The sequence below is a fragment of the Mesoplodon mirus genome (assembly GCF_964341445.2).
Source record: "Mesoplodon mirus genome assembly, chromosome: 15".
NCBI classification, from domain to species: Eukaryota; Metazoa; Chordata; class Mammalia; order Artiodactyla; family Ziphiidae; genus Mesoplodon; species Mesoplodon mirus.
Window position 1 is genome coordinate 22,656,484 of NC_138991.1, and position 26,808 is coordinate 22,683,291.

Genomic DNA, 26,808 nt, shown 5'->3' on the forward strand with positions numbered 1-26,808 from the left:
CCAGGATGCCGTGTGTGACTGTAGCACCCAGTCTCTCGCCTCCTGCTTCGCCCGGCCATCCCGCTCTGCCGTCCGCCACTCTCCTTCCAAGTGCAGGCTGCACCCTTCGGAGTGTGCCTGGGGTGGGGAGGAGAGGGCAGCCCCCCCCAGCGAGTGACAGAGCAGCCGAGGTCCCCACCTCAACCAGCCCAGTCCCTGGACAGCCAAAGGGAACCCGCGGAGAGGAGACGAGGTGAGGGGCCCGCGCCCCCTGCATCTCTCGCCCAGGAGGGACAGCAGCTGCACCGCCGCCGCAGAAGGGCTTTCCCATCCAGGTAAAGCGGGGCCTCCTGCTGACTGCTGGGTGGCGATCTCTGACTTCCCAGGGGGGAAGGCAGCGAGTGGGAGAAAGACCAAAACTGGGCTTCAGAAGCATCTCCAGAGAGATCCCTTGGGAGCTGATCCCTGGGTCATAAGGGAGAGCCTTGCCTGGTTCTAGGCACACCCACTTCTCAGAAGAGCCAAGGAAAGGATACACTTCCAGCCATGCCCCTCAGGGAAAAGGGCTCACAGAGACGTTCCCTGCCAACCACATCCCTCTTCATGGGGAAGAAACACCAATGAGAAGAACAGGCTTTGCTCTAGGGCTCAACTTGGGGTTCTTGGTGGAGCTGAAATGGGCATCACCCCGTCCATTTCTTCCCTCCACCGCCTCCTCCTCCCAGCCTTCTGCTCTGGATTGCTGTGGCTCTAGGGGATATGATAGGGCGGTAACCAGGGTCAAGTATCTGCTTGGAATCCTGGAGCCCTGGATCTCCCTGCCCGTAGCTTGGATGCAGCAAGGACTAGAAGACGAGGGGCTCAGGGTTGGGGAGCCACTGGAACTGCCTTTCTTGCCAAGGTGACTTGGGGGGCCCCAACCTTCCCAGGAGACTCCTTGAGGACAGAAATAGGTAAAGTCCATCTCAAGACCTGGTGCACAGATAAATAAATGCCTAATTGCCCACTGCCTTGATCGCTGGGGTCTCTTTCCCTGGCACCCTGGAGGGGCACTGCATCTCCACTGTGATTACATCCTGCAGCTGGTGGAGGGCAAAGACGTTCCCAGTAAGAGACTCCCAGAAGGCCAGGTCAGGCCAAGGAGCATTCCGAGAGGCCAGTGCCCCAGGACATGGCAATAGACTGGGGCCTGGAAACACGTTTCTTGCCTCGGTTGTTTATTTGAATTTTTCTTACTATAAATATTTAAGGTGGTTTTACTTTATTTTAATAATTTAACTTACCCCAAAGCCCCTAAGGTAATTTATTGGAGGTTGATCCATGTACTCTCGCCACTGGGACAATGCAAGGCTTTAACACGATGGACAGGCGCAGGGTCCCCTGTGTGGATGAGGCAACTCAGCAGCCGAGCTCTGGTCTCCAGGTCAGCTTTGGAGGGTCCCCCAGCAAAGCTGGAGCCCTGCAGTCTGCTCCCCCAAAACTGCTGACCCTTTGGCCTCAGAGCACCACTTTACACTCAACACCCGGTACTTGCCCAACCCCCAGACGTGAGTCTGTAAATGCTCACAGACAGGGTGGAGGGCTGGACTGCTTCCCAAACATTTTCCATTTTCTTTCTCACTTTCCTCCCTCCCTCTGACACCTTTTTTGGTTCGATGAGTCAAACACGGATTACTAAGGCTTCATCAAGAGCATGGAGATCTCTCCAAGTTCCCCAAGTGAGAACTCACAGGAAAACAGGACTGAACTTCAAGAATGTTGTTTATTGCAGCTTTGCACATGGATCTGAGAGTGTCTGCCAGCCTGCCTCAGTTCTCACCAGCCTGCCAGCTTTTTCACCAGCCTCTCTCCTTAGCCTATGGGCTCTCCCGGCTCGCCTCCCAGCCCCAATTCCACTGCCCACCCTTCCCCATGTCCCATGTGAGCTGCCTGAGCCATCGGATGGATTGCACCGTGGCTCATCACAGTGTGGTGATGGGGGAGGGGTACGCAGATGGCCTCCCCCTTGGTGCCAGTGAACCCGTTTTGTTTACACACATGCCCACACATCTGCCTGCAACGGGCTGGGGGCTCAGAGTGGAAACACCAGGATAGAGTGGCTTATCTGTGAATTTGCCATCAGGAAGACCAAAAGCCAGCAGCTTGGCTAATTTGCCCCCAGGACTCAGGAGATGCCTCTGCGCTCCCACCTACCAGCTCCCGGTCTTGCCCTTCCTGGGGCGCCTGGACCAGTTACCCAAATTCCTTCATTGCCATTCCCTATCAGCAGAACTTGGGGTTATGTTAGTGCAAGCAGCCACTTCCTCATGCCATAGTGACCTGTGTGGGCAGAGCAGGCAGGCTGATGGAGCCATGGGCCAATCCCCTCTAGGATGCCACTGCTCCCACCCAAGAGGTCAGGGGGCCCCTCCAAGGTTATCTCCAAGGGAGGGGATTCACACAAGGCCACAAGCCACCAGAGGCCTCTGGCACTTTCCAGAGCTGCAGAGGGCCAGGGAGGCTGTGCTTCTAGCCTTGGGGAGAAATCCTCGTGAGATCTGAACCCTGCGGACCGTTCAGCCTTACCGTCGTTCTCATCCAAGATTGTCCTTGCGTTCTCATTGTCTTAGAGCCTGGCCACCCAGCCCTCAGCCCGTGTCAGAGACCCCAGATCTTGGTTTTCAATAAAGTCCCAGTTTCTGCTTCCTGCATGCCACTGTACAAGGTCACTCATCACTGTTCCTACAGAAGCCTCTGGACGAGGGGCTTGATGGGGTTGAAACTGTTACGTGTAAATATTGGTTTGGTTTGATTTTTAGCATTTTAATTAGTAACGGTTGTATTTTCTTTTTTGGGGTGGGGGGTTGGTTTGTAAAAACTCTCTACTCTTTTGGAATGTAATTTCTAAGTTTGTTTCTTCAAATGCCTTTTTAAGTCTTGGTAACATTCCCAAAGCAGAAAACTGCCTGGCCCTCTGTGGGGACTCCCCTGGAGCACTGGGTCCCAGGAAGGAACACTGCCCTTTCCCCCTTTCTTCCCCTTCCTGCTGCCCCTTACCTTTTTACTCCTAGCAGCTTCTTCTTCCTTCTCTTCCTCCTCCTCCTCTAGCCTTCTTTTTCCTTTCCCCATCTCTATTCTCTGCAGCCAAAGTCCCAAGGAACCCTGGGGTCCTAATTCCCTACAGAACCCTAGGCTTGGATCCATTGTGTTGGCACCAATTGGTTGAGGGGAAATGGGAGACCAGTTGGCATGGTTGACCCCAAACTGGACGATCTTGTGTTTCTTATGTCTGACCTCTTCCCAGAGCCAAATTAAACCCTCCTGGGGGCAATGATGTCTGTATTTGAAATGAAAGTCAAACCACTTTGGCACATCAGTGGTCCCTAGATCCTGCATGCACAAAGCATCAGTATCCAAGTCCCTGTCACCCTGGCAGCCCTTCCCCCCCCCACCCCCAAAAACTCCTCCAAGAGGTCTTGCTCAAAATGGCCCTCCCCTTGGTCTCCCGAGGGACGCTCCTCTACCAGCTGCTCTCCCAGGTGACAAAGTTGAGGGCCCAAGATTTGACCCTCTTACACCCTAATTGCCACATGGCTCCCTCATGCCTGCCCCCATGCACCTTTCATGGTTTCATCACCTGGCCTGTTCTCCTCTTGCCCATCCAACTTCCAGGCCCTTCTTCCCTCTCCTCTCCCATCTAGAATGTCCTCCCCACCCCAGCTTTGCCAGCCTTCCAGCCCCACCGGCATCATCCCCCCCCACCCCATACACCCCTCCTAGAGCACATTGCTGTTTAGGAATTGCTTCCCCATGCCGCATCTCCTTCAGACTTCTAAGGGCCAACTCTGGGAGGCAACCTTGGCAGGATAGGGGTTAGTGCTCCCATTTTACAGGTGACGAAACTGAAGTGCAGGTCTCATCGCTGAGTCACCTAACTGGGAAGTCATCAAGTTTAGACTAGAACCTGGGTCCACTGGACCCCCCAGCCCAACGCTGTCCTGCTTGCTGTGTCAACCCACTGCCCCACTGGGGGCTTTGTGTGGGTATAGGACACCGAGAATATGCCACTGCCCAACCCAGACATAAAACCAGTCAACTCTGAATCACTGGACCTGTGTGTCCCAGAGGGTGGTGTGGGGACCCCTGCATCAGAATCCTCTTAGGGCATGTCCAAAATGCAGCTTCCTGGGACCCGCCTCAACCTCTGGGCCAGGAATCTGCGTATCTAACAAATTCCTAGGGATATCCTGAGTACCAGTGGCCACACCATTGATGTTCACAGCCCTGACAGTTAGGCCATCTTTTTTTAACCAGATAACCATGATGTTCTATCTTAAAAAGAGCACTGAGCTGGTAAATAGGGGACCTGGTCCTCAAGCCAGCTCTGATTTAATTATGCTGAGAATTTCCAAAAAGCACTGGAGGCAATTTACAATCTTAGTCATAAGGATCAGTAAGACAACAGAAAAAAAGAAAGTCAGGAACTTCCTTGGCGGTCCAGTGGTTAAGACTCTGTGCTTCCACGGCAGGGGTTACGGGTTCGATCCCTGGTAGGGGAACTAAGATCCCAAATGCCTCACGGCGCAGCCAAAAAAAAAAAAAAAAGTACAAAGAAAGTAAAAAAGCAAGAGGAATTATCATGCCCTAAATCTATCTGACATGATTCCCATAATCCTGCAATTAAATTTTACTCTTGAGTTTCCTGGCAGCCACAGTAAAAAGGGAAGCACATCACGGTAAAAAGGGAAGCATGTCATCATCCAGTCATGGGATGTAACCATAGTTGCCCCAGGGGACAAACTCTTCTGCTGCTAATTTCGAGCATGTGTCCTTCCTTCAAAGTCCACTAAGCCGGTTGCAGTGTGAACCTAAGATGCAAGGATGGTTTCCAGGTCACTATTTTTAAAATAATAATAAATGGCCACCAACTTGAATGACCTTGGCCCCGGAGCCTGTGGCTAGTCTGTCCTCAGTTCTTCCAGCTATAAAGTGGGAGAATGCCCTGGCATGGCTGTGCTGAGGACCAAATACAGTACTGTGCCTGTGAATCTACCTGGGAAAGCATAAGGTTCTACACCCATGGAAAGTGGTCTGATCACACTCATTGTCCCCACACCAGCCTCCTGGTGCCCTGGCCCTAGGGGTGATACACCCTTCACTAGTCTTAGTGAATAGAAAGAAAAATAAACTGGACCTACCCCCTCGCTTTTTTTTAAATTGTGGCAAAACATACATAAGACATAGACATTTTTAAGTGGCTTTAAATACATTCACAATATTGTGTTGATACAACCATTACCACTCTCCACTTCCAGAACTTTTTATCACCCCAAACTGAAACTCTATACCCACTAAACAATAACTCCCCATCCCTCTCCCCCAGCCCCTGTAACCTCTGTTTTACTTTCTGTCTCTATGAATTTGCCTAGTCTAAGCACCTCATATAAGTGGAATCATACATACAGTGTTTGTCCTTTTGTGTCGAATCCCCTCACTTTTTTGGATGAGGAGTCAGGCCCAGAGAAGGGAGAGAGTGGCTCACCCAAGGTCAGACAGCAGGTTAAAGGCTGAATCAGGACCAGAACCCAGGCTTCCTGACTCCCATCAGGTTCTGCATCCCCAGTGGTGAGTGAGACACCCCCCACCTACCATTCCGTGGTCTTGGTTGAACCCCTTCCTCTCTCTGGGCTGTATGTTTGCTCCCTACTGCCCACCCATCCTCTCTTTTAACATCTTCCTCCAAAGCTTCCCCTCCTCCTCCCTCCTCTTCTCCAGCTGATTCCCACCAGCAGAGTGAGTGGCCCTGACCCATGGCCAGGTTTTCCTCTTCTGAGCCCCAGGCTTCCTTGTAGCACCCATGCCTCAGCCCTCCCAGAACGGCCTCCCCAGCTCCACTCGTCTCCCGTGGATTTCCCTGTAACCTCGGCAACCCCCTCCCTGTGCCCTCAGCCTCACATTCCCATCGTCCCGTGTCTGTGGTCTCCCAACTCCGGATGTTTGCTTTCAGACCTGGTTGTATTCCCTGGGTTCTGTTTTATTTTGTGTTTCCTCACACCCAAGGGGGAACCTTTCCCCAATGCCTCAGGCTGGGCTTGGCCCCAGTGACCACCCCCCCACCCAAGGCCAGAAAGACATCCCCCCATCCCACCCTTGAGCCCCATTTTCTTCTGTCCACAGCCTCCCGGCAAGACCTCAACACTTTCCACTGGGAACTGGGGGGGAACTTGGATCCCCCATTTTGGCCTTCTCTATCCTGCCCAGTCCCACATGGCCTTGTTTGGAAAGTAGATACAGCCTGGCTTGGGTTCTTCTCTCCCTGGCCATCCGTCCATCTGTCTGTCCATTTGACATCCCCCATACTCTCCACTCTTCCCTGGACCTCACGGCCTCTGGAACAGCTTTCCCTGGCAGAACCTGTAGCCCACCCTGGCACTACCCCTTACCCCTCCCAACAGTGTTTGCGGTTTGGAAAGTCCACAGACCCAAGAACGGAAGGGGGCTGGTGACATGATGCTGGGCCTGAGTCCCCTGCCCAGGGCTCTTCCCCGCCCCTCCTGCACTCTTCTTGGACCCTACCTTGTGTATCCCATCAGCCCTACTCCACTCCCTTACTGCCCTTCACCAGCCCCCTGGACCCCAGGGTCTAAGGAAAGGAGCTTTGGTTTCCCCTAAGCATCCTTGAAGGGCCGAAGTCTTCAGGGCCTGGCCACCTTGTCACTCTCCATTCTGATACCACTCAGACTGCTCCCATGAAAAGGAACCTCAGCCAGGAGTCTGGAGACCTGGCCCAGGAGATGTCTTAACTTCTCTGTGTTTGGCTGGTTGTATGATTTTATGATAAGCACGAGGATGGTCCTTAGGGCCCCAGAGCACCCCTCATGTTTTGGAGTCCTGCATCATCATCCTCTCTCCACTGAGCCCTGGTATCCTGGCTCCTCTCTCAGCTCCGCCACTGATCTCTGTGCCTTAGTTTACTTCTCCGCACAGGGGGCTCACCACAAGTCTGTGCCCAGCAGCTTCCCAGATATTTTGGTGCCCCTAAGGCAAGGCCTTGCCAGCTGTGGCCCAGCTCCCTGGCACTGTCTTGGGGCACCAGGTTGCTGAGGATGAGATGCCTGGAGGTTCTCAAAGAAGCAGGAGCAACACCTGGGCACTTGATAGACATGCAAAGTATTGGGCCCACTCAAGACCTATGGAACAGAACCTTTGGGGGGGTGGTTGGCCAGCAAGCTGGGGTTTAACAAGCCCTCCAGGTGATTCTGATATACACAGGAGTTTGCCACCTGCTGATCTAGACCAGCAAATAGTGTGGCCTGGTGAGGGACTGAGGCTGGCCCTGACCAGGAACAGGAAACACCAACCTCATCTGGACTCCTGAGAGATTGTGAACCCTCCCTGCCCCTACCCAAAGCAAAACAAAACTATGTTCTCCTCTTCCTGGAAACTGGGGGGCTGGCAGAAGGCATACGTTTTTCCTTTCCCTGCCCCTGGCTTGGTTCCAGTTCTACCCACTTCTCCTACTTGTCTGGGTTTTACAAAAGATTGTGTAGGGTTGTGCCAGCCGGGCAGCAGGTGGGCGTCCTGGGGGGTGGGGGTGGGAGACAAAAGACCCTGAGACCGTTTATCCCTTGGGAACCTCACCATAGGCTTATGGCCTCTCTTCAAATGGAAAGAAACAACTCCTCAAAGAAAGACTCCTAAATCCCCAGCCAGCTCCTCTTCCTCTCACCTCTAGGGAGACCTTGTAGACAGGGCCAAAAAGCAGCTCCAACCCCCAGTGGCTGGGGAAGAGAGCCAGAAGCTGTCCCTCCTCCTCCTCCTCCTGGCCCCCCTCCCCAAACCCCGCCAATACTGTGAAGCCCCCTTCCTAACCATCCTGGTTTCCTGGTGTGGACCCTGCAGCTGTGGGCCCTAAGGGTTCCCCAGGGAAAGGTCTTTGGGAGGGAAGGGACTAAGGGCATCCTTGGGCCAAACTGTCCACCTCTCCTGTCCGCTGTTTCTCCTCCCCACTCCTGTCTTCAGAAGGCTCTTTCCCAGGATGGATTGGGTGCTAGGACAACCATGGTCCAATCCGCCAGCTCTCCTTGCCCCCGTGTCTTATTTCAGACATGAGAATAACTAACTGTACAGTGTAAACTTACAAAGCATTTTTAATGGTTGTAGATTGGAAATAAAGTATGTCATATGAACAGTTTCCATGGACTTGGCCTCTTCTCTGATTTCTCATTTTGGGTGGGTGGGGTGCTCAGCAGATTTGAAACTTGACTCTACCCCACACCCAGCTGCCTGGGAAGGAAGGAGCCCTGGGAATGCCACAGCCAGCTGGCTGGTTTGGGGGTCACTTGGGAGGAGCCACCAGGGGTTCCTGGCTACTGACTGCTGACACCTCAGAGTCTCCCATGAAGGATGGTATGGCCACTGAGAAATAAATGCAGAGTCATCAAAAATGGAATTGAGGGAATTCCCTGGAGCTCCATTGGTTAGGACTCTGCGCTTCCACTGCAGGGGGCATGGGTTTGAATCCCTGGTCAGGGAACTAGGATCCTGCTGGCCAAAAAAAAAAAAAAAAAGGAATTGAAACTTTCTACAAAAGACTTTCCAAAATTTATCATAAAAAAGGACATGGATTAATTATCTATTACAGTAGAATTAATTATGCCCAAATGTTTATTATATCACAGATGCTGTGGGTCAGGAATTCGGGAGCTGAGTAGTTCTGACTCAGGGTCTCCTGAGGGTGCAGTCAAGTGTCAATCAGGCTGCAATCATGTGAAGGCGTGATTGGGGCTGGAAGATCATGCTGGGTGCTAAAGCAGCAGTCTGCTATCTGGGAGCCCGCAAGCCAGCAAGGGATAGTGGACCAGGCACAGGCTGGGCTCCTGGGAGCACAGAAGGGGGATCTGCTTTTCAGCCTGGGGCCTCAGAGAAGGCTCTGAGAGAGATGAATCCTCAGCTGAGGCTTAAAATCGGAGAATTTTGCCAAGAACAAAAGGCTTGAAGGGCTTCCCAGGCAGAGGGAATGGCTTGAGCAAAGGAGTAGAAGCAATGGGAGATGACGAGAGGAGAGGCAAGCAGTTTGGGGAGGGGCTGGCCTGCAGTGAGGTTACAAAGGAGAGTTCTTGAACTTTGCCAAGTATAGAAGGGACCACAAAGGGAGAATATGTGCTAGAGCAGGACTGGAAAAAGTGTGAGAGTCATGGTCCACATTTTCAGCGTTAAGAAGATAAAAGGAGGGGTGACCATGGCCTAGCGACGGAGCAGGCATCACTGCCCACCCGCTAATGCCTTGTATTCCTTTGGCAAGTACCTCCCTGGACCTCTGTTCCCCATCTTAGCAAGACTCTAGGCATACTGGGCGCAAAGGATACACTGGTGTGATGGGACCCAGTTAATGACTCCCTGGGCGTGGCGTAACTGAGGAGGTGTAACGTGACAAAGTCTGGGTTGGGAAGAACTTGGACGAAGAGGGCGGGGCAACAAGAGTCTTGAACACCAGTTTGCGCATGCACCTTGAGTGAAGCCGACATTCTGCGCGTGCGCGTGCGCCAGCCCTGGAGGTCGCCGGCGGCGCATGCGCCCTCGGCTGGCGGGAGTTTCACCAGAGGCGGGGCGGGCGCGGGCGGCGGATCGCCAAGCGGGCCCAGACCAGGAAGGAGCAGACGCTTTAGCGCAGGTCGTGCGGGGGTCTCCGGGGCCGCGGAGAGTGGCCTGCGGCCTTGTTTTTCGGGGACGGAGGCTTTGGGCTGGACGGGCGTCGCTCTGAGGTCAGGAAGTCGCAGACCTCTCCCTGGACGCGGCCCCGCTTACCCGCGCACCATCCTCTTTGGGATCGGACACCTCGGCCCAGCCCAGACCCAACCCGTCGTCACCCCCGACAGCGGGGACTAGGGGGGCGCTGCAGCCATCTCCGGGTAAGAGGAGACCCGAGGCCGGGCGGCGCCTCTCGGTCGGGGCCTGTTTGCCGAGCCAGCGGTCTAAACTCCAGAACAGTAGTTGAAGGCTGGGGGTGGGTCTCAGGCCGGGGTTGGAATTTCGCCTCTGCTCCAGGCTGGCTGCACAACAAGTTTGGGCCAGGCTTTTGCCCCTCTGAACCTCAGTCCTCCTATCTGCAACGTGGAATTGATGATGGTACTTACAGAGCTTGGAAAGGATTAAACGGGATAGTGATGCAAGTAAATTGTTTGCATACACACACAGGTCCTGGCATGTAATAAGCGCTTAACGGGCGACAGTGATTGCTGCTATTATCCAGGCTTTCATCTGAGTGATACAGTCGTTACTGGGGCGATGTAGATCCTCGACCTACCCCTCGTTGTTCTGTTATCTTTGCCATGTTGTCCCTTCGCATATATTCATTTCTGTTTACTAAGCACCCCGCAACGCACCGATTTCTGTTGGGGATGGGGGTGGGGAAGCATGGACGATGTAGAGATGCCTCAGTCATGTCCCTGCCCTTTTCCAGTCCGTTAGTTGTCTGTAACAGGCTCTAGAAATACAGTCTGGCCGGGGAGGCAGACATGTAAACGGACTTTACAGCCAGTGCTAGGGAGACCTAGGGGTGGAGCAGCCAACTCTGCCAAAGAGAAGTGGTGTGAAAGCGTCACACTTGAGCTCGATTGGGAAGGATGAATAAGCTTTACAGGCAATGTGTGCAAAGAGTCAAAAGTGGTGCATGGAATGGGAGTGGCAGGAGAAAGCAGGAATGGGTACTAGTTAGGACTAGCTTCTGGAAGGTGTTGAGTACACTGGAGGAATCTCTGCTGCTGTCTAAAGAATGGATTGGAGGGAATTCCCCAGCGGTCCGATGGTTAGGACTCCGTGCTGTCACTGTGAGGGCCAGGGTTCAGTCCCTGGCAGGGGAGCTAAGATCCCACAAACGGCGCGGCCAAAAGTAAAATAAATAAAATAAATAAGAATGGATTGGAGAGGAGCAATGCTGCATGTAGGAAAAACTAGTGGAGAGACTGTTAGATTCTTGGGGGATGTGGGGGAGAGTGGTAGAAATTATGATATCTGAACTAAATCGATAATGGGAAACGGGGAAGAGTTGTAGAGACTGTTGGAAGTAGAATGAACAGACCTTTGGATCTTAGAATTAATCAAGGATAATGTGATTTTTTGATGTTTTGAAGACCATGTAGATCATAATGCCATCAACTGAATTATGCACTTAGGCACTTGTTAAACACAAAATAATTGGGAAATAAGATGGGCTACACGTTAAGGTGAGTATTTCTAGTGATGAATTCTGTAGAAATTGAGAACAGGAGGTGATGAGCTGTGCAGATGTTCTCTGGAGGAGGTGGGTGAGGCGGGGTTGGACTGGGCCTTGTCAGGCAGGTAGAATTTCATGGGGCAAAGAGGGGCAGTTCAAAGAGATTAGAAAGCACAAGGCCGATTCTGGGGTAGTAAAGCCCCAGCAAGACTGGGACTGAAATGTGGAGAACAGATCACCTCATTTTCCTGTTTTCAGGGCTCTCCACCCAGGATGACTTCTAGATCAGAGATTGTAGAAGGTGAGTACTGTAGTGACATTCAGTACCTCTTGGGTTCAGGTTCCTGAGCTTTACCTAAATACTTTACTGGCTCCTGGTGGACTTGAAAGCACTTATTCACGTATTTGCAGAGATGCTTCCTCAGTGTTTCGATGATCTGGGGCATACATTTCCTTTTTCCACTTTTTTGCACAGATACTTAGTTGTGATGGGTTTGATTCTGTATTTTGACTTTTTTTATAACAAGTGCTAGAAGAGGAACCAGTGGCATCCAAGACTCATGATCATCAATTGGAATCAGATCGCAAGCCTGCGGAAGCGTGTGGTAATTCGTCCACCTCCCTGGAGATGACTGAAGGCGTTTCAAAGGAACAGATTCACCTTGGCTCTAGCCCTAAAAAAGGGGAAAGTTGTGATCCCAGCCACCAGGAAGGACTTCAGTCCAGGTCCCTTTATTTGTCCCCCCAAGAACAGTGTGCCCGTCATCAAGACAGGAGGCAATCCTGGCGGCGAGCAAGTATGAAAGAAACGAACCGGCGGAAGTCACTGCCTCCCTTTCATCAGGGCATCACAGGTGGGGTGCCATGTACATAAGACAATGGAGTTCCAGCTCAGTAAGAGGCAGTGAGGTATGGGAGACAGATAGACTTGACTTTGCTGCTTACTAGCTATGTGACTGAGCAAATCTCTCTGAGCTTCAGTTTCCTCATCTGTAGGAGTATCCTAAGATTATAAGTACTGATGTCAAACACCTAGTAAGTATTCAGTATCATTGCTATTTATATTATGTTATTAGCTACCCACTATAATCTATACCATGAACTGAAAACCTGATTTATGGTTGTTCAACACTCACCTCTGCTAAGTGAATGTTCAACATTCGCCTTTGCTAGAAGTAAAGATTTCTTCCTGTGGCTTTTGGCCTCATATCCTTAAGCAGAACAGAAGGTGGATGGGTCGCTACCTGATTTTAGGCTTTATAACTGAAAATATCTCAGAGGGAAGGACACATAAAAATATCTAGGGTAAAAACCTAGTTTTTTAGACATGCTGTATTTGAATGTGATTTTGTATGAATTTATAATAATAGCATCTCAGTAAGCATTGAAGTACAAAATTTAATGTGGAAAGTAACACATTTCCGGAAGACCTTACTAGCTGTATGACCTCGAGCAGGTCCCTTAACCTCCTTTGCCTTACGGTCCTCATCAGTAAATGGGATGAAATAATACCTATTTTACGGGGTTGTGTAAGAATTAAATGAGTTGATATATAGCACAGTACTTGGCACATGGTAAAGAAATAGTTCAAGTGTTAAGCGTGATGATTATTTTAAAGACATCACCTCACTTCCAGATGGTCTGATGTTTAGAAGGAATTCTGGGTAAAAACAGCCATGTAGCATATCAGAAAATTGCTGCCACAATTAGGCTCATTCACTTTACTCCATGGACGTGCCAAGAAACTTCAGTTTCCTAAGATTGCCCTAACCTGCATCTCTGTTCCAGAGCATGTGGGCCTAAAGTTCTGTGCAATAGAAAATTACTGATGCATAGTAAGATTTGTTATCTCCTGGTCACTACCAGCCACTTGCCAAGTTTCTTTGGTTATAGGCAGAAGGTATCCAGTTTTTCATGACTAAAAGCAAGGAGAAGTAATCAAGAGAGGGCACAAAAGAACTTTAAAAACACAGCCAGCTGAAGCTGGAGGGCAAAAAGACATGTATCTCTCCCAATTCTCAAAGCAAATTTCCTTTGCTGTATAATAGTTGATGTTTTTAAATGAACATCATCGAAAAAACAGTATCTATGTCTTCTAATTGTTTGAGGATTCAGTGGCATAATTATGTAAAATGCCCGTACAGTTCTGGCTGACTCACTGTGTGACCTTGGGCAAGTTACCTATTGCCTAACCTTTGTCAAATGGAGTTGATAAGATACTTGGGGCTTCCCTGGCGGTCCAGTGGTTAAGACTCTGTGCTTCCACTGCAGGGGGCAGTGGTTTGATCCCTGGTCTTGGAAGATCCCACATGCCGGGCAGTGTGGGGAAAAAAATAAAGATTCACCCAGATAAGATACTTGCCTCAAGTTTTAATGAGGTGTGTATAGCGTTTAATAAAATGCCTTTTAGATAGCAAGTGTTCAACAAATTACTATTAATGTATCATTAGGTCATTATAGAGAGGCAGCATGGTATTAGTGGGAAAACAGGTTTTGGTGATGGACTTGGGGTTGAATTCTGGCTCCACCAGTCTCTGGCTTCAAACAAGTTATATCCCCTCTGAGCTTCAATTTCCCCATCCGTAAAATGGAGCTCATAGTTTATAAGAAGATTCTTAAAGACAGTGTATGTATGTATGTATGTATTTATTCATTCGTTCATTCATTCATTCATGGCTGCGCCACACAGCATGTGGGATCTTACTTCCCCGATCAGGGATCAAACCCCCGCCCCCTTCACTGGGAGCACAGAGTCTTTAACCACTGGACTGCCAGGGAAGTCCCAAGACAGTGTATTTAAAGCACACTGCAGTGCCTGTCATAGAAATACTGAAATATTCCCACCTCCTTTCTGAAAATGGTGAATATAAAACATAAAAGGAGTTAAATTTTTTTTTTAATCTACGTTGTTTAGCAAGACAAGATTTTAATGTAGTACATAAAAGGTTCTTATAACTTTTCAAAGTTAGGATGCACAGATGGGTAAATGTCATTCTTTGGTGATCTTAAACAAATTAGATGTGACTATATATGAATTCTCCCTTTAATTAGAGAAGGCTGCTTGGGTTTTCCTAAGTTGGACTGCATCAAGGGGGAGGGAATTTTTCAGTTTTTTTTTACTTTGCTACCTGTCTAAGTATCCATCTCCTTCAATGTGGTGATATTTTATGTTAGAGCTCTGCAGATCCATCAGTGTCAACATAGCAGAAAGCAAACGGCTGGGCTGTCTCCTGCTTTCCAGTTTCCAGGTGAGAGTCTCACGATTGGGAAATGCTTTCTTCTTCTTTTCTTTTCTTTTTTTTTTTTTTAAACTGTTACTGTGACATCCCCAAAGAGAGATCAGTACTGTGTGATTTATCGGTAAAGGGTAAAAGATACTTCTCTCTAGTGGGATTCATTTAAAAGCCAGCTTTAATCCCACGAGCTGATCTGTCTCTGGACTAGGCTCTACCAGTCCCATCGGGGCTGCTGTTGCTGAGCACTTAACAGTCAGACTTCCCTGATGTAGTATATTTTGCTCACTGGCAGCAAATGATGGGAATTTACAGTGAGTGGAGGTCAAATCTAAGTTTAAGCAGTCATTTGAGGTCTGACTGCATTCTAAGTTGGTGTTATATGGCTGACCGGTGATCACATCAGTTTAGATAAGCAAGTCATTTGTGTGAATTAAATGACCATTTCTTTTCCTGAATCAAAAATCAAATCATATAGTCTAGGCAACAGAGAGTTTTCCCCTTACCTTTTGATTTTCTCATTTTGTTTTGCTTATGTGAAAAATCTTGGGTGTAGAATTAAATCATGTTTACTCACATTTATTAAACGTCATAAAATTACATGAACTTGGGACTGGCCTGGGTAATCTTGGTTGTTGTACTGAAAATGCTTTTCTTTATTTAGTTCTCTGTTCAGAAACTTGAACCTTTCCTAAGGGGCACTGAGGGCTTCAGTCTTGAAAGTTTTAGAGCCAAAGGTAAGTTACTAAGACTAGACCAGTGAGCTTTGACCTTGGTCTGTACCTGTGAAGGTCAATTGAAGCCCCATATTCTCAGGATCCCCACTTACAGGAACTGCTGCCTCACAAAACCAGCTCCCCTCCTTTTTTGGGGGAGTTGCATTTTAAAAAATAAGAGTATATGTTTATGAAGTTCAGAAGGTCCAAAAGTGACAAAAGTGAGCCTCTCTTCCACCGTGACCCCAATCACAGTTCTTTCCTCCCAGAGGCAACCGCAGTCGCCAGCTTCTTGTGTATCCTTGCAGAGAGATTTATTGCATTTCTAAACATTTATCCATTGAAATCAAATGAGTAAACCACTCTACACTGTTCTTTACCTTGTGTTTTTTTTTTAACTTAATTTATCTTGCGGATAGTTCTATATCACACTTACAGAGCCGTCTTGACATTTTAGTAGCTCCATGATACTCCATTTTATAAGTGTACCATATTTGATTTAACCAGTTTTTTACTGGTGGACTTTTAGAGTTGTTTTCAGTCTTCTACTGTTGCAATGAATGGATAATGAATACCTTTTTATACCAGCCTTTTGGCACATATTCAAGTAAAAGTAAGATAAATTTCTAGATTGGAAATTAACTAGTATAATTATACTGTACCTAAAAGTTTAGATATTTTACTATTTAATTGGTGATAAAAGGTATTTTTTGTACTTTTAATCTGTGTTTCTTTTTCTTTTGAAGAGGATAATAATTTTTTCATATTTTTAGAGGAGAGCCATTTGTGCTTTATTTTCTGTGTATTGTCTGTCCATATCCTTTGTTCACTTTTAAAAATTGGGATATTGGCTCTTTTATATTGATTTTGTAGGAACTCTTTATATATTAAGGAAATTAGCTGTTTGTCTGTGATGTAAGTTATAAATATTCTTTCCTAGAAATCAGTTTTCAGCTTTCCAGAAAGTAGCTGTTCTCCTTACAGTGTCATTACACAATCATCCAGGTCAGAAATACTCAGTGTTACCCACTTAAAAGACCTAGAAAATACATGAACTCAGACTTACTTGCCAGTTAAAGCTATGTATCTCAGAACTGCACTATCACCATAATTAGAGTAGATATGCCCAGGTTATTTTGATAGCTGTTTAACATATCTTTTCCCCTCTGCATTCCTCACCTGAATTTAATTGTGAACTCTTCCAAATTTAAGCAGAGACCTGTTTTTACCTTATGCCCATAATTCTTTATTTGCCTCCAACATTTCTCATTACACTCTTGCCCATTGCCTGACTTCTGTAATGTTCTTCCACCCAGTGCCAGCAGATCAAATCTGTTGAAAAGAATGAAATGTCCGTGCGGATACATCTTTTTAAATGCTTTTTCACCAGTCAAGTGTAAAAAACACTATTATAAATGTTATAAAAAGGAGTTGTCTTTCATTTTATCTATACCTATCCAAAGAAAAAAGATAAAATCTTCCTGCATATTTATACCACTTTTTTAAATGGGTGAGAATGTAACAGGTGACCCTAGAGCTGGGACCACATTAAGTACATTATATATTTGTCAGCAGCTCACTGTGAAAATTTATATTCTCTTTATTTTATAACATATAATTTTATTCTATTCTCTCTAGCATCTTCTCTTTCTGAAGAATTGAAACATTTTGCAGACAGACTGGAAAATGATGGAACTCTACAAAAATGTTTTGAAGATTCAGAAGGGTAAGAGCAATTCCCCTTCTGTCCAAAATTGTAATTGAATTAGGACTTTCTATTTATTTATTTAAAAAAATTTTTTTAAAATATTTATTTATTTGGCCGCACTGGGTCTTAGTTGCGGCACACGGGATCTTTGTTGCCGTGTGTGGATCTTCGTTGCAGCATGTGGGATCTAGTTCCCTGACCAGGGATCGAACCTGGGCCCCCTTCATTGGGGTTGCAGAGTCTTAGCCACTGGACCACGAGGGAAGTCCCTAAAAAAAATTTTAATTAAAGTATAGTAGGGGCTTCCCTGGTGGCGCAGTGGTTGAGAATCTGCCTGCCAATGCAGGGGACACGGGTTCGAGCCCTAGTCTGGGAAGATCCCACATGCCACGGAGCAACTGGACCCGTGAGCCACAACTACTGAGCCTGCACGTCTGGAGCCTGTGCTCCGCAATAAGAGAGGCCACAACAGTGAGAGGCCTGCGCACCGTGATGAAGAGTGGACCCCACTCGCCGCAACTAGAGAAAGCCCTCACACAGAAACGAAGACCCAACACAGCCAAAGATAATAAATAAATGTGACACCTTTATGTTAAAAAAAAAAAAAAAGTATAGTTGATTTACAATGTTGTATTAGATTCTGGTGTACAGCAAAGTGATTCAGTTACATGTACATATATTCTTTTCCATTATGGTTTATTACAGAATATTGAATGTAGTTCCCTGTGCTATACAGTAGGACCTTGTTGTTTATCTATTTTATATACACTAGTTTTTATCTGCTAATCTCAAACTCCTAATTTATCTCTCCCCACCCCCTTTCCCCTTTGGTAACCATAAGTTTGTTTTCTTTTTTCTTTTTTTTTTTTTTTAAGATTTTTACATTTATTATTTATTTACTTTTATTTATTTTTGGCTGCGTTGGGTCTTAGTTGCAGCACGCAGGATCTTCGTTGAGGCATGCGGGATCTTTCATTGCAGCACGTGGGTTTCTTTCTAGTTGTGCAGGTTTTCTCTTCTCTAGTTGTGGTGCACAGGCTCCGGGGCGTGCAGGCTCAGTAGTTGTGGTGCGTGGGCTTAGTTGCCCTGTGGCATGTGGAATCTTAGTTCCCTGACAGGAATCAAACCCGCGTCCCCTGCATTGTAAGGCGGATTCTTTACCAATGGACCACCAGGGGAGTCCCCCATAAGTTTGTTTTCTATGTCTGTGAGTCTGTTTCTGTTTTGTAAATAAGTCATTTGTGTTGTATTTTAGATTCCGTATATAAGTGATATCATATGGAATTTGTCTTTCTTTGTCTGACTTACTTAGTATGATAATCTCTAGGTCCATCCATGTTGCTGCAAATAGCATTATTTCATTATTTTTTATGGCTGAGTAATACTCCATTGTGTGTGTGTGTGTACACATATGCCACATCTTTACTCATCTGTCGATGGACACTTAGGTTGGTTCCATGTCTTGGCTATTGTATAGTGCTGCTATGAACATTGGGATGCATGTATCTTTTTGAATTAGAGTTTTCATCTTTTCTGGACATATGCCCAGGAGTGGGGTTGCTGGATCATATGGTAATTCTATTTTTAGTTTTCTAAGGAACCTCCATACTGTTCTGCATAGTAGCTGCACCAACTTACATTCCCACCAGCAGTGTTAGGAGGGTTCCCCTTTTTCCACAGCATATTTTGTAGACTTTTTTTTCTCACCACACGGCTTGTGAGATCTCAGTTCCCCAACCAGGGATTGAACCCAGGCCACGGCAGTGAAAGCCTGGAATCCTAACCACTAGGAGACCAGGGAACTCCCTGTAGACTTTTTAATGATGGCCATTCTGATGGGTATGAGATGATACTTCATTGTAGTTTTAATTTGCATTTCTCTAATAATTAGCAATGTTGAGCATCTTTTCATGTGCCTGTTGGCCATCTGTGTGTCTTCTTTGGAGAAATAAAACTTCTTATTTTAATTAGACAGTTGTTCATGCACTCAACAGATGTTTATCCAGCATCTCCTATGTACCAGGCTCTTCTAGAAGCTGGAGATAAATAGTGGTAAATAATCAAACAAAACCTCTCTTCTTATACATTGTAATAGGAGAGACAGTCAAACAAATACATAGAAAATAATGATTTCAGATAGTGATAATCTAAGAAGTCAGTAAATATGAGAGTGACTTGAGGGGTGGGCAACTTTAGCTAGAGTGTTCAGAGAAGTCCTCTAGTGATTTGACCTTTGCACTGAGACCTATAAGACCTGGATGGTGAGAAGGAACTAGCCATGGAAAGATGAGAGGAAAAGTGCTCTTCAGATCTTCACTAGCCATGCAAGTTGGAGATAAATTTATGTTCTTTAGCTGTTGGCAAGCAAGAATATTAGGAGAAATTTTGCAGTCGCACCCCCAAACTGGTCGTTCCTCTTCAGGGGTAGCACCCAACCCTCTATCCACTGCCTGTAACAAATCATGTAACTTGGGCTTACACTTTCGACTTCAGAAAGGTCTACCTTTCTGTAGATCCTTAGAATTAACATTACTATTCAGGAAATGAAAAATATTTTAGTTCAACATAGCTTCTCTTTTAATACAGTATATATATATATATATTTTTTTTCCATCAGCACTCCTTTATTGTTTTTCACTGTACATATCTTACCGTGAGAGAATTACATTTATCAGGCAGCACTGAAGCTATTTATTCCCTTCTTATTCCATTAATTAAACTATAATACAATCACTTGGGTTACCCATAACCAATCTTTGGTAGATTAATATAGGATGCTATTCTTTTGTTCATATTTGGCCTCTGCATGGTAATGAAACAGCACTAAGGTTTATATTCCCATAACTTAATGCAGTATATTTAAGCCACAGGCTGCTGCATCACAGCCAGAGGTGATAGAGGCTGTTTTTCACAGGCCTTGGTAGGAAAACATGAACGGTGACACAACTGATTTGCTTTTGCCAGGTAGAGTACCATGTACCTCTGCAAAATTTTGGCATTTTCAATGCCTCCTGCTTATCCTTTAGGATTAATCGCCCTACAGAGCCAAGGCATTGGTTTAAGTAAAACATATCCAACCAGTAGCTTCAGTTTAAGTGGGAAGACAAGATGGTTATATGGAAAAGTATTGTTGGTTCTTAAAAGATACTAAGGTTTTGATTAGTGGGAAGGGAAGAGGCTAAAAAATGGCGCGAACAAAACTTTGGAGATTGAAACCCTCAGATGTTTGATGCTGAATGGCATTATATGAGACAGAATAGATAAAGGGTAATAGGAATCAAAGTTAATGAGCTGGACAGAGCCAGAACCTTAAGTGAACCTTAAGTGCCAGGTTAAGGAGTTTTGGCTTTTCTTCTGAATGCAGTAGAGCGTCACAGAATTTTTAAGCAAGGAAAAAAATTAAAGGAATATTTTAAGAAAGGTTAATCTGGCTGTGTGCGAATTAGAATTGGTGAGAGAAATAGATGATGAAGAGACCACTGAGAAAGCTGTTACCTGGTGCAAAAGTGAAATAGAGCCCAAGAATAAATATTTGTTGAAAGATAAATTCTGGGACTTCCCTAGTGGCGCAGTGGTTAAGAATCCGCCTGCCTGGGCTTCCCTGGTGGGACAGTGGTTGGGAATCTGCCTGTCAATGCAGGGGACACTGGTTCGGGCCCTGGTCTGGGAAGATCCCACATGCCATGGAGCAACTAGGCCCGTGCACCACAACTACTGAGCCTGTGCGCCACAACTACTGAAGCCCGCGTGCCTAGAGCTCGTGCTCCGCAACAAGAGAAGCCACCGTCAACTAAGACCCAATGCCGCCAAAAAATAAATAAATTAATTAAAAAAAAAAAAAAAAAAGAATCCGCCTGCCAATGCAGGGGACACGGGTTCGAGCCCTGGTCCAGGAAGATATCCCACATGGCCGCAGAGCAACTAAGCCCGTGCACCACAACTATTGAGCCTGTGCTCTAGATCCCGTGTGCCACAACTACTGAGCCCACGTGCCTAGAGCCCGTGCTGTGCAGCAAGAGAAGCCACCACAATGAGAAGCCCGCACACCACAACAAAGCCCCTGCTCAGCGCTACTAGAGAAAGCCTGCATGTGGCAAGGAAGACCCAACGCAGCCAAAAAAAAATAAATTAAAACTTTTTAAATAAATAAATAAATTTAAATCTTCAGAAAAGTTTTTTTTTAAAAAGAAAGATAAATTCTGAACATGTTTTATTGCCATTAAAATTATGTAAGGTGTCCATAGCAAGTGCTCTTGGAAGGTTTGTGTTAATCTCATCACCCTGTCTGTATTCTAGAAGAGCACCAGATTTGTCTCTGGAAACATCAGTGGCTGAGATGAAGGAATATATAACAAAGTAAGTGAAAATGAGTGAACCTTTGTTGGAAAATCTAAATTCATCTGGGGGAAATAACTAAACCTGGGAAAAAGGAATAGTAAACATCCTGTTCAGTGTGTCAATACTAGTGTATCCCCACTGGAAGTTAGACAGCTGCACACTGGGATTTTATGGGCTGTACTGATGGCCAGTTTCATAGAATGGAGTCTAGAGACTAAAGATCTGGATTTGATATTAAGAACTCATGTTTGATTTGAGTAAATTAATAGCCTCGCGGGCTTCCCTGGTGGCGCAGTGGTTGAGAGTCCGCCTGCCGGTGCAGGGGATGCGGGTTCGTGCCCCGGTCCGGGGGGATCCCACATGCCGTGGAGCGGCTGGGCCCGTGAGCCATGGCCACTGGGCCTGCACGTCCGGAGCCTGTGCTTCGCAACAGGAGAGGCCACAGCGGTGAGAGGCCCGCGTACCGCCAAAAAAAAAAAAAAAAAAAAAAAAAAAAAAAAATTAATAGCCTCTGAATTGGTCATGCTTTCTCATCCTTTTATGACCTTTTTATTCATATCTTAGAACCAGAGTAGACACCTAACACACCTATTGTTGCCCTGAGTGATTCAGAGTGAGGTGATCAAAAATTAACTGAATTTTTTTCTGTTCCTATAGGTTTTCTTTAGAACGTCAGAGTTGGGATCAGCTCTTGCTGCGCTACCAGGAGGAGGCTGAAGAGATCATATCCAGGTTAGATCTGTGACAGGAAATAGGAAGCTTTTACCTTGTGGAATTTGATTTGAATTGATTTCAGTTCTCTGAGCACAAATTGAACGATGAATCCATTCTTAGAGGCCAATCAACTCATCAGCTCTCTGTAACGGGTATATTAGCACTTTGTAAATGGAGAGTGAGGGGGAAGGGAAGGAAGAGTTGTCACTATTTTCAGTCAAAGAACAGAATTGCCTCTGTTCTGTGTCCTTGGCTGCCATTCCACATCGTGGGGGAGACAGGCACATTTCTGGCCTGTACCTGGCAACCTGGGGCTGGGTCAAGAACAGTATCAAGGGACTTCAGTGAGCACATGGCCTTTGAGCTGCAGGTATGGGAGAGAACCCTGGCCAGGGCCTTCATGGAGATACAGACATGAAATGGGTAATGGCAGATGAGGTGTAGGAGAGAGAGGATCTTTATCTGGGTCTTGAAGGCATAAGAAAATGGGTAAGTGCTAGATTTTGATTTCATTTTACCATCCAAACCAATGATTTTAAGCTTTTTTTCCCAAACAGAATCTTAGCTAGAAATGTAACTATAAAACATTAGCCAAAATGGTAATCGCAAAAGTGGCCTCTTAGTAGAGAGGTGCTTTGAGGAACACAGTTTGAAAAACTCCCCCAATCTAAGCATTGATGGTTACCAGTTACTTTCTTCACCCTTTAAATGTTCTATTTATGAAGATAGATAATGTATAAGATGGCAGTTTCAGAATAAAAACTTGATGGGGGCATAGCTTAATAGTTAAGAGGAATGCTTCTGGAAGCAGACTGTCTCTATTCAAATCCTAACTACTCCTTACTTCTGTGACCTTGAGCAATCTGAAGTGCCTCATTTGAAAATGAGGATAATATTAGTTCATACCTCGTTGGGTTATTATGAGGGTTAAATAAGGTTAAATGCAAAGTGCTCGGCTGTGTCTGGCACCCAGTAAGCGCTTAGTAAATTGTAGTAGCTGTTACTGAAGAGTCATCATCAGTTCTCGTGAACTGTCCATTATATTCAGTTTGTGGTTGTCGTTGGGGTCTTTTGGCCACACACCGTGCAGCTTGCAAGATCTTGGTTCCCCAACCAGGGATCAAACCCACACCCTCGGCCATGAAAGCACGGAGTCCTAACCACTGGACCTCGAGGGAATTCCCTATATTCAGTTACTTTAGATAATTGAAGTGGGCCAGCATCTCTTTGGTAAAAGATTATAGACGGGGCTTCCCTGGTGGCGCAGTGGTTGAGAGTCCGCCTGCCGATGCAGGGGACATGGGTTCGTGCCCCGGTCCAGGAAGATCCCACATGCTGTGGAGCGGCTGGGCCCGTGAGCCATGGCCGCTGAGCCTGCGCGTCCGGAGCCTGTGCTCCGCAAAGGGAGAGGCCACAACAGTGAGAGGCCCACGTACAGCAAAAAAAAAAGAGAAGATTATAGACGTTGACTTCAGGATAGCAAGCTTTGGCTTTACCCCAAGCGTAGTCCTTTTTGTAAATGGACCTTACTGTTAAGTGGAGTCAGCTAACCTTCTAGCATTTCCTGGAGTCCAGGGGTATAAAAATATTAATATTGGATAATGATCTCAGAATCTTCTGTTAGTTAGAGAGCCTGTACTTTCAGTACAGGGTGGAAGAATATTGATTCAGGTTAATAAAGCCTTATAGGAGGTTTTTTCCCTAGGTAACCTTTACTGTTTTCCCCAGAAAATGATTATAAAATTATTTGAAAGCTCTTTTGTTTTGTGTTTAGAGGATCAACTGAAACCAAAAATACTGAAGTTGAACCTACAGCATATCTTGGGTCTTCCCAGAGTGAAGTCCTTAATACAAAGCCTGACTACCAGAAAATATTACAGAACCAGAATAAAGTCTTTGATTGTATGGAGTTGGTGGTAAGTTGGTTCATGTTTCTTTTGTTGAGTTATCCAGCTTTGCTACCTTGTCATCCTTGGAAATTAAAAGATGTGGAGAATATGCATAATTAGATGAGATAAGAGTATATTCAACTCTACCTTGGGGAAACATGGAGAGACAGTGGAAGAAAAGAAACGAATAAATGGTGATAAGTGCTAATAAATCAGGTGGAAGGAGGGCTGTAGGTTGCTATATAGAGGGGTTGAAGGTCCTGCTAAGGTTCTACTTTAATAAGACTTGAAAGAAGTGAGGAATGATCCATGAGGACATTTTGGAGAATAGTAGTGTATCAACCCAAGTATTAACAGGAAGCACATGGCATTTGATATCCTATGATAATTCAAGGAGAGTCTGTTTACAGAGGGGCTAAGTACAAAAGTGTGGGTTTCAGGAAACCAAAAGTAATCTGGGGCTTAGAGGCAGCTGAGCTATTACCTGTCGGCTGGAGGGAGGAACAGTTACCGTGGCACCTGGCAGGGAGTCATATAATGGGATGCTTTGAGAGAGCCGTGACGTTCAGTTGAGAGACACAGCTAACTCTAGATGACCCTTCTGGAAGCGGGCCTGGGTAAAATACCCTGACCTCATTCAGCTCCCTGGCACTTGGCTCCCTCTTGGGCAAGCCCACCCAGAAACCAGAGGACATGGGATCTTGTTGGAGGTTGTGCAGGTCAGCCTGCTGGGGCATAGAGCAGTGTGGAGAAGAGTGGAGTGGGGATGTCTGGCATAAGCATTCCAGGTTGAAAGAACAGCAAAAGCAAAGCTCCTGAGCAGGAGCTCGCCTGACGTGTTTGAGGAGCCTCAAAGACGCCTGGACCCTTACAATTGACAGCTGTCTTTTATCTGCAGATGGACGAACTGCAAGGATCCATGAAGCAGCTGCACGCCTTTATGGAGGAAAGTACCCAGTGCCTCCAGAAGGTGTCAGTACAGCTCGGTAAGCCTGTCTTAAGGGGACCAGAGCTTGTACTGTTTTACGTCTCATAGCCCTTCGGATACACACTGCCCTTCAAAACATATGGTCTCAGAGGGTAAGGCCTATATCTGGTGGGGTTTCTTTTCCTCTCACAATAACTATTACTTTGTGAGTACTCAAAGTTGATGGGAAATTTGTAGATGTAAATTCCACAGAAGCACAGTAGACTGAGAATTAAATATCCACAAACTGTGTTGTTTGGGTAAATCCAAGACTTAAGAAATACCCATTCCTTTTTTCCCTTTTCATTCTTCAAGGATCCACTAAGGGACACTGACATTACTTATCCATCACTTTTCCTGACCACCTCCGGCCCTAAATTATGTGCTATACATACCTTCACTTCATTATTCCTTGGATGGTATTGTGGTTGTCGTTGCAGCTGGCTTTCCTACCAGACTGCCATCTCGTAGAGGGCACACGCTCTAATTTGTTGTTGGAATGCCCTCCTGTGTGTCTGGCACAGTGTCCACACAGTAAGTTTTCAACAAATGGTATTTGAATTCAATTGAAATTTATTTTTTGGCTCCTCTTCTCTGCAGGGAAGAGAAGCACGCAACAATTAGATCCTTCACCAGCTCGAAAACTGCTCAAGCTTCAGCTACGGAAGCAACCTAGCACACGTTACTCTAAATCTTGTCAGTGACCGTATGCGGCTCTTCTGCCACAGGATGCTCCAGAGGAGAGAAACAGGAAGAGTGCCCCAGTGCACGGCAACTGCACGCCGGGGCTAAGCTGTGACATCGGCCCCGTTGCCTTTGAAGATGACTGGCTGACTATAAAGCACTTCGATTGTTTTCTTAAAATGATGGAACTTATGCATCTGAAAGAATGTCATATAGAAACGTTTTCCAAGAATGTGCAAAATGCTTGAGACTTCTGCTTTGGAATGACCTTGAGAACTAGTGACCCATTTCTTTTAAATATCCTTTGTGATCAGAAACCTTCCTCTTGTGAAGGTGTTTTTCAGGTTTTGGAACAACGCAGAGTCATTCAGGGCCAAATCCAATAAACATTTTAGGGGTCGTTCTGGTTGTAAAGGGATGGGACTGATTGCTAGTGTGGCTTTGAAGGTGATTTTAGGTAGAGGAGTTGTGAGCATTGTTAGCATCGTGTGGATACATAAATCACATCACGACATGTCCAAATTGAAGGAAGTACCACTCATTCTCTATATCCTGGTGTCTGTAGTGTGCTTTAGCTTTTAATATTGAGTCGACATCCTAAATCCTGGATTCATGGCAAGAAGGGGTTAAGTACCTCTTTTCATTGTTCTCCATATTTGTTAATAATCTGCATTATAAGATTGCACATACTTAAAAGCTTTCCCTTGTCTCTGTGTTTTTTTGTTTGTTTGTTTGTTTTGCAGTACGCGGGCCTCTCACTGTTGCGGCCTCTCCCGTTGCGGAGCACAGGCTCCGGACGCGCAGGCTCAGCGGCCACGGCTCACGGGCCCAGCCGCTCCGCGGCATGTGGGATCTTCCTGGACCGGGGCACGAACCTGTGTCCCCTGCATCAGCAGGCGGACTCTCAACCACTGCACCACCAGGGAAGCCCTCTGTGTATATTTTGAGTGTATAAAAAAATGAAAAGGCAGGGAAGGCTTAGCAGAAAATAGGATTCTTTGCCAGGATCTGGAAGTGAACAGTAGTGTGGAGATACGCCTCAGCATTAACTACCAGTAAAACACCAACTAATTTATTGTTAGTGTCTCTTATTCTCTGATCCTCCTATTAGGACAAAATCCATTTCACTTAAATACCCAGTCATTATCCTAAGTCTTAAGCCTTCGCCTAAGCACCAGTTAGTGAGAGGTGATATCTCCTTGCTTTGACCTACATTCCTTATTCTTTCATAGATTTGCAGAGCCCCTGCTGTATGCCACACACGGTTGCAGGAACTGGGAAGAGAGCAAAGAACAAAAACAGACCTGGGACCTCCTTTCATGATGCTCACAGTCTAGTGGGGACAAGGGAACAAGAAGAGAGCCCTTTTCCACAGAAGTGATGCTT

General features: G+C 46.3%; 2 protein-coding genes across 3 annotated transcripts in view; both read left to right on the forward strand.

Moving 5' to 3' along the window:
- Positions 1–2,854, forward strand: part of MTCL2 (microtubule crosslinking factor 2) — a 66,745-nt gene extending 63,891 nt beyond the window's left edge. For both annotated transcript variants that reach the window (XM_082645809.1, XM_082645810.1), the window contains exon 15: positions 5–2,854. In XM_082645809.1, coding sequence (XP_082501935.1) covers positions 5–157 — 153 coding nt within the window. In that variant the 3' untranslated portion in view covers positions 158–2,854. The remainder of the gene's footprint in view (positions 1–4) is intronic.
- Positions 2,855–9,551: 6,697 nt separating this feature from the next.
- Positions 9,552–26,122, forward strand: DSN1 (DSN1 component of MIS12 kinetochore complex). The gene is made up of 11 exons (XM_082600628.1): positions 9,552–9,869; positions 11,432–11,474; positions 11,701–12,027; positions 14,348–14,421; positions 15,071–15,143; positions 16,761–16,848; positions 21,127–21,186; positions 21,826–21,900; positions 23,657–23,798; positions 24,670–24,757; positions 25,339–26,122. The coding sequence occupies exons 2-11, from the start codon at positions 11,447–11,449 to the stop codon at positions 25,440–25,442; spliced, it is 1,059 nt and encodes a 352-aa protein (XP_082456754.1). The 5' UTR covers positions 9,552–9,869; positions 11,432–11,446; the 3' UTR covers positions 25,443–26,122.
- Positions 26,123–26,808: the final 686 nt, after the last annotated feature.